The 7,686-nt window shown below is 51.8% G+C and overlaps 1 protein-coding gene across 1 annotated transcript in view; it reads left to right on the top strand.

Annotated features, from left to right (window-relative positions):
- Positions 1-244: 244 nt before the first annotated feature.
- LOC104569715 (arf-GAP with SH3 domain, ANK repeat and PH domain-containing protein 1-like) overlaps positions 245-7,686 on the top strand; it is a 30,451-nt gene continuing 23,009 nt past the window's right edge. Inside the window, exons 1-4 of the mRNA XM_088536078.1 lie at positions 245-371; positions 4,712-4,784; positions 5,132-5,277; positions 6,450-6,524. Of these exons, the coding sequence (XP_088392204.1) occupies positions 246-371; positions 4,712-4,784; positions 5,132-5,277; positions 6,450-6,524 (420 nt within the window). The 5' untranslated portion in view covers position 245. The remainder of the gene's footprint in view (positions 372-4,711; positions 4,785-5,131; positions 5,278-6,449; positions 6,525-7,686) is intronic.

Here is a 7,686-nt window from a genome sequence, read left to right as displayed (position 1 = left end):
CGCAGCTGCATTTTCCACATTGCCACCAGACTGTGGCTCTCTATGACTCCAAATGAAGCGTCAGTCATGTTCTTCCTCAAAAAAAAAAAAAAAAAAAAAAGTTTCATCCGCGCTGCAGGGTTGCCCCGGGCTCCTGCGCGTGTGTGGGGCAGGAGCGCAGGGGTGTGTGGCGAGGGGCTCCCTGTCCTTCCTTTCCCCGGGAGCAGCCCCGGCTGCGGCTCCCACCAGCAGCTTCCCACGGCGCCATGGCGACCCTCATCTCCGTGCGGGACTTCGTGCAGCAGGCACAGGAGGACCTCAGCTCACCCACCACGTCCGCCTTCACCTGCCACATGGGCCGCTGCAAGGCCACAGCCAGCAGCCTGGAGGAGGTGAGCTGGAGCTGGGCGCTGCGGTGGGTGCTGCCTGCCCTGGTGTGAGGCTGGGCCCAGAGCCCCTGCGTCCATGGGGGACGTGCTGGGGGCCCGCGGGGCCCTGTGCCCGGCCAGGGCGCCCAGTGTGGCCCAGCGAGCGCTGTTGGGCTCCAGCAGGAGGATGGCAGGGTGGCCATGGGGAGGGCAAGGTGGGCACGAGCACAGCAGAGGGGCTGTAGGGTGGCCACAGGGAGGGCAGGGTGGCTCTGGGGGCAGCAGGGTGGCCTCAAGGGTTGTCAGGGTGGCCACAGGATTGTAGGGTGGCCCTGACGAGGGCAGAGTGCCCATGGGGTGGCAGGATGGCCATGGTCACAGCAAGGTGGCCATGACGAGGGCAGAGTGCCCATGGGGCGGCAGGGTGGCCATGGGCACAGCAGGGTGGCCATGACGAGGGCAGAGTGCCCGTGGGGCGGCAGGGTGGCTGCAGGGATGGCAGGCCATGCGAGTGCCCGGCCAGGCCCTGCCTCCCTCTGAGATGCAGTGGGGCCAGGCCCCACTGGGGTGGTTGCACGTGGTGGGTTGGCATGTCCTTGTGGCGCACGGGGACACAGCCAGAGCCATCGCACAGGAGCTGCGCTGGCGGGGGCACGAGGCTCACCAGGAAAGGTGGTGCAAAACTGACTAGGCTGGATCAGAGCCCTACGACTGATTTTTTTTTTTTTAAATTCCCCTGGATAAACATGAGCTAAACAAAAAACAAAAAAAATGAAACAACGAAAAAAGGAAGGCCTTGTGGGGGTAGGTTAGTTGCTTGCTTGTCCCAAGGGAAATGGTGGGACGGACTGATGTGGAACATTTGGAAGTCAAATATACAAATCCTGCCCCCAGAGATAAGTTCAGAGCTAGCTACTAAATGCAGTGGCCAATGCAGAGCTACTTGGTCATGACATATGCCTTGTTTCTCTGCCAATTGCAAAAAACAAAAAAACCCTGCAATATTCGATGTCAGACTGCTGCATAAGAGGAGAAGGGGTTGTCTCATGCTGCCAACATGCACAAAGAAAGTGAGAAACAGTGCCTGGTGCTCCAGAAAAAAACAGGAGGGAAGGTAACAGGATCTGCTGCTGGCTGCCATGCACTGCACTGTGTTGGAGTCCTCCAAAGCTCGGGATCAGCTAGCAGAGCTCTCCAGGTTTTCCTGATGTGTGGAACCTGTAGATCATTTTGTCAAAGTGATGGTCACTGTGTTTTTTATATAAACCTCAAGTCTCTGGAGGCCAGAACTTGCTCATGAGCCCTGAATGTGGGGCAATTTCCTTGTGTTGCTTAATTTCAACTGTTACTCTATTACCTTTACCCAAAGAAAAGCTAAAACTTCAGTCATTCAGAGCTGCTACATAAGGAAGCTGTGGTTAGAGAACAAAGTGCATACGACTGAGTTTTTTCAAGTCTGCAGGGCTCTTGGCTTGGGAGTGAAGTGTCAGAGTTGACAGTAAACCCCAAATAAACTCCTGCTGCCATGTTGTAGCCCTTGGCTGAGCAAGGAGGGCCCCAGCATGAATTGTGTGAATTGTGCCTGGGAAGTGTGGATCACCAGGATGAAAGGGAATTGAGGTGTGGGAGTTTAGCTGCAGGGGAAGGAGGTCAACAGGTTTTTGACTGCTGACTCTGGAAGGGTCAGGGACCTCAAAGGGGAAGTCATGCAGCTCAACTGAAGGCAGAACCAAACCCACGCCTTCGGGGCAAACTATTGCAGGTAAAAATACAGCCAAGGACTTGGGAATTCCTGCACTGAGTGCCAGATATATGATTTTGTGCCCTGCAGTCAGCTGCTGTATGCAATTTAAGGTGCTTGGAGGCAGTGCTGTTCTTGAGGCTGGCTGAAATGGAGGAGCTCAGGGAGGTGGAGATGCTGTGATGACGAGAGCCTCAGGGCTGCCATGGAGCAGCCTCACCACTCAGGGAGATCCCAGGTGCTGCTCCGCTCCTTAGGGAGAGGAGAGCTTCTTGGCCTGGAAGCATCCATTTAGCAAGCAGAAAATGGTCCCAAAGGTGGGGCTGGGTCACTTCTGAAGTTATACCTTCAGGGAGAAGCTTGTCAGGAGAAAGTAGGCAGGTCCTTCAGGAGGCAGGTCCAGATGTGGGAGATTTGGACATCTGTGTGTGAAGAGCTGAACTTCCGATAAGAGATGACTGGCATCACAAGGCACCTGGACAGGCTCTTGCAACAGTTTGGGAAGGAGGTAGCAGAAGGGAGTAAGACGGGGGTGGAGGGGGGCGGGGAGAGAGAGAGACTCTGAAAGCTATTAGGAAGTTGAAGATCAGGGTTTTTGTGGTGGTCTCCAAAATGCCCCCTGCCAGGGCCAAGCACAAAGCCAGAGTCTCACTGTGGCACTAAAAGTCTGGTTTACGGTGGAGATCAGAGATGTTTGAAAACTGCCAAGGTGGAGCCTCGACAGGAGAGACACACTTCAACTAGGCTAAATGACTTCACCTTAAAAAGGGTGAGAGGAAGCTGTGAACTGGACTGTGATGAGAGCAGGCGAGTAGAGAGGAGAGCTTGGTTCGGAAGTGTGTGCTCTGAGCAGTAGCAGCTCGCTCCCTAAAGGACAGGTGGCGACCGGAGTGAACCTGGAGCTGACGAAGAACTGCTGGGACAAGTAAAGTCTCATTTAAACAAGGCACCAAAAACCAAACCCACCCTGCTGCTGCTTTCTATGCAAATGCTCAAATTCCAAGAATATAAGGTGAAAACTCTTGTGTCTAGCTATAAAGATGGGTATTTACATAAGAGGAGTAGCAGAAACTTGGAGGAGGGACAGCAGGACACGGTAGCACCAGGGTATGAGGTGGTCAAGACACCTCAGAGGCTCGAGGAAGAGTCTTAACAGAAGAGATGTGCTCTTTAGAATCACAAAAAGCTTCACTCAAGTGTTTTTTTTTTTTTTTTTTTTTTTTTTAACCTCAGTCTGAATAAAAGCCACACTGGTGTAGGATGCTTAGACAGAAGGGGTAGGTTTATACCTTGCTCTGTAAAATGTCCACGGGCAATCAGACATCCACAAGAGACGGAAAACTTGGCATGAAGACCATCTGGAGACACCACCAGGAAGCCTCAAAACAATCAATTTCCACCTATCAAAAGAGTCTCTAGAAGGAGACCCCCCCCCCTTCCTCAGGATATAGCTGGTTGGTGTCATCCCCTTGGATTGCCAGAAGGGCTCAGCTGGATCCTCATCAGAGGCTTTTAAAAGGAACTCAGCTACAATAGACTAGGAGGGAAGGATTTCCTATGGTTAAATATTTGTTTAAAAGACAAATCAGAGAGTAGGAATAGCCATTGCAGTTAGGAGGGGCCAGAGGGGAAAGAGCTTGCAGCAGTGTCAGGCTGGGAGGACAGGGATCACACATACACATGGGCTCCTGTCAGTATGGAAAGGATGACATTTCCTGGCAACCTAGGGAGCTGTGCAGGATTTGCTGCAGTCCCACGTGTAGTTGGTTATCGGCCTGAGAGCAGGACATGTAAGTGAGTGGGGCTCTCTGGTGGTACTTCATAGCTACTCTGGTTGCTACACTGTGAATGTAGCTGGTGCTTGAAGGGACCAAGAAATAACCTCAGCTTTTGTCCCCTTGTCTTTTTTCAGAAGCTGTTTTATCTCAAATGCTCTCTGAGGAGTCAGTGTTCCTCTGCATGGGATCAGAATATTTCCAGGCTCCTCTCACACTCCCACTCAACCTTGCTGCAAAACTAATGACATTTCTGATTGCCTTACCTCCAGGAAAGGAACATAATGCCTCCAGGCTGCCTTTCCACAGGCACCAGAGGGTCCCCACACACCATTGCTGTCAACCACCACCAGCAGGTCTAAAATCTGGAGGGAAAATCTGTGCTCTTGTCTGTGCTGCTAATGTCTGAAGCCAGCCCAGTGGTTTCTCTGAGGGGTTTTTGCAGCATTTCACAGAATGGTTGAGGTTGGAAGAAATGTCTGGAGATCCTTTAGCCCCTCCCTCAGCCCCACTAAAGATTCCTCCTTCCAGCCCAGGAATGGCTCAGACAGTGATAGAAACACAATTTGTGGCTAACAGATTTTCTTATCTCTTAAGCCCCCTGCTCTGCAGTCTTTTTCTTTCTGATATATTTTCTAATTCAATCTTTGTGCTCGATCACTTCTTCCAGAAGACCATCAGGAAGGCTTGTTGGCATTTCAGCTACACATGGATGGATACCACCTGGCCATCACCCACCTGCTGGCAGGGCAGTCAGGCATGGGGATGTCGAGACTTGTGTTGAACGCTGTGGGTGTTGGAAGCATCTGAATGGATATAGGCAATGACTGGCTCTTCCATGTTTCCAGGCCTTGGATGCAGACCGAGTTGTGCTGCAGCAGATGAGAAAAGCAGCAAAAGCAGAGCATGCCTGCGGACAAGGTCAGGGCAGGGAGCAGGGAGATGGGTGGCAGAGGGCTGAGGCCAGTTCTGGCAGCAGATTGGGTTGATGGCAGCTGGGAAGCTGGGAGTGGGAAATGTGTCTGCCTGGGGTGTGTGTAGCTCCCCAGGCCTGCAGCTCTCAGGTCCTGTAGCTGCTGCTGTTCATGCCCTTTGCCAGCTGCAGTGCCCGTTGGAGCTGGGTAACAACAGGGGAGGTAACAACAGGGGAGACAGTGGGAGGCAATAGGAGACACTTGCCCCAGGCCTAGAGCAAAGCCAGGCTGGAGAGTGGGAATGCATCTGCACCTTCTCCCTGGTTGCACTGAGGACTATCCACCTTCCTCCAGATCTCATCAGCCACATTGAAGCCCACATCGCTGCTCAGGAGAAATTCTCAGCCAACTACCAGCTGGAGGGTGAGGAGCAGCTGGCCAAAGCCTTTAGCACCTTTGCGACCTTTTCCTGGGAGCTACTGACGGCTGTCAGGAGCCTGGTAGGCAGCCCTGTTCTCCCCGTGAATGTCCAAGCAGGGTCCCACAACGGGCTCCTCAGGAGTCAAGGACACACTGGTGGGGGCCTCCCTCTGGCACATGTCCCAGGAAGAGTGGCAGGGACTGGTCTGCACTCTGGCTGTCTGAGCTCATCCCCTTCCCGAAACACAGGTAGGTGTGTGGTTTTAGAGCAGGTGACACAGCAGACACTGCTGAGTGGCAGCCAACCTCTGCTGCTGCTCATAAGAGGCAATTTCACATGGTGGCCTGGCAGGGAGGAGGCTGCCATGGAGGTTCCCACTCTGCACACAGTGCTTGCAGGAGCCCCATGGGAGTCCCAAGGAATCATGTGCATTGACCAAAGGCAAGGTTTGCAGCAGGTAAATGGCAGGTGATGCTTACTGCCTGCTGTTGAGCCAGGTTGGAATGGCTTTGGGAGATGTGGAGCAAAACCTCTTCCAAGGGACCAGTATACATCTTCTGCACCAACTGCTAGAGGTTCAGAGTGAGCTGGGGAACCTCTTCAGAAACAATTACAAGAGCTTTCAGGAGAAAGCAAACTGTGCTGTAGTACCCTGATGAACTAACCCTGGGCTTTCAGCTATGCTGAAATGTTTGCCTGGTAGTAGCAAGGAGCTGGGCAGTGCTTTTGGGGGGAATTGCAGAAAAACTGACTCTTGGAGCTATGCTATCACCAATTCTACATCAGCTCAGCTGTGGGTTGGCCTCGTTCAGTGTTGAAAATCTCCAGTGATGTTTTTTGGATGACTGTTTTCTGAAGTAGTTCATTGTGCAGCTTCCCAAACAGCGAGTGGTGCGGGTGTTGGCGCCAGGTCTGGGACTCAAGCCACTTAAGAAGGTATTTCCAGTGACACCCTTAGGCTGCCTGCATGTAGCTATCAGGAGGTAACAGCAGTCCGGGAGAGTGATGGTGCTCCTGCAAGTAGCAGGAATGCACTGAGTCCACAAATTCTTTTCATGGCCCTGGGTCTCACTCCCCCTCACGCAGTATTAGCACAAAACAAACTTCCACTATGTTGGGCTGCAGGCTGAATGTTTTGAGACAGACCTGAGGGCTGCATCCACAGCTGGACCCAGCTTGAAATTTCCAGGGACCTCATGCTAGTCTGACCAGCCTGGGCAATGCAGGTTACATGATCTCTCTCCTTTTCAGTTGCAGAGTTTGTATCACAACATCAACTTTTCCCTGGAGTCACTAATAAAGGGCGACTTGAAAGAGCTCAAAGGGGTAAGCAAAGACCAAAAGGACTGAAGAAAAATGATGCTAGGAAGCAGCAAGATGGAGACAGAGGGCATGGCAGCAGTGCAGTCTCATCCCTGGCCCACGTCCTGCCCTCTGGCAGGGTGTTGCAGGGAGATGTGCTGTCCTGGGAGACTCCTGTGCACCAGGCCCTGCTCGCTGCCCCGGGGCTGGGTCTCACATCAGAAGTCAGGGTAGCAGTGCCACTTAGCTGGTCCCTCTGCGTGTTTTGCAGCTGAACCCAGAGGAGTTTGGAGTAGTTCATTACACTGAGAAAAATAAAACTCTTGTGCACCAAATAGTTATAATTCACAGGTGCACTAACTTCCCCGCTGCCACATGGTGAGGCCCATCCCTTGCAGGCTCACCTGTGGCTCCTGCACATGCAGGTGTTGGGGCACATGTCTGAATCTGAACATGCTCATGTGTATGCACATAGGTCTCAGAGATTACAAGACAGCAAGTATTAAAGTGAATGTAAAATTTGCTTTTCTGCATAGAGGGTTTATAGAACTTCTCAATCAGTCTAGTTTTAGGAAAAGCATCAAATGCTTGTTTATTTTTTTGATTTTTTTTTTTGCCAATGGAAGCGTCATTGTGGTCCTTGGTGCTTGCATGCATCTGTCTGTGACTGTACTCAAGTCTCCAGCTCTATGTTTGTTGCCATGTGAATCTGGGCACAAATCAGTGCAAGAGCCTGCGGATGTTTGAGGGAAGACGTGTGTTTGTGTGACTGAACTGACTTATCTACTATTCTGGAACTAGGTCATTCTTGAGGAATTGAGGGTTCATAGCCTACATCTAACACAATCGAAGAGCTGCCACTTGTGATCTGGTGCCATTCCTCCTTCAGTCACTTTCTTCATATACTTTCAGCCTTGCGCAGAGGGATTCTACAAGCAGGATCTATACATCTTCCTGCTATAGAGCAATTATTATTGGCTAACATGTACAAAAATATCTAGGATTTAAGCAGCTACTGTGCTAAGTACTCTTAGCACCCTGATCAGACACCTGAGGTGTCTCTGCTGGCCAGGCAGATCATGCCAGGAGAAGCAGGGTCAGCACTGCTGCTCCTGGGAGCAGCTTCTTGGTGCTTCCACTGACACCGATGACCCTGACAACTCAGACAAACTCTCTGATTTTCCTT

The sequence above is a fragment of the Tinamus guttatus genome, unplaced genomic scaffold, assembly GCF_059628265.1.
Source record: "Tinamus guttatus ecotype Peru unplaced genomic scaffold, ASM5962826v1 Tinamus_guttatus_pri_ptg000650l, whole genome shotgun sequence".
In the NCBI taxonomy this organism is placed as follows: domain Eukaryota; kingdom Metazoa; phylum Chordata; class Aves; order Tinamiformes; family Tinamidae; genus Tinamus; species Tinamus guttatus.
The sequence above is the reverse complement of the archived record's forward strand: the minus strand, read 5'-3'. Positions and strand labels throughout refer to the sequence as shown.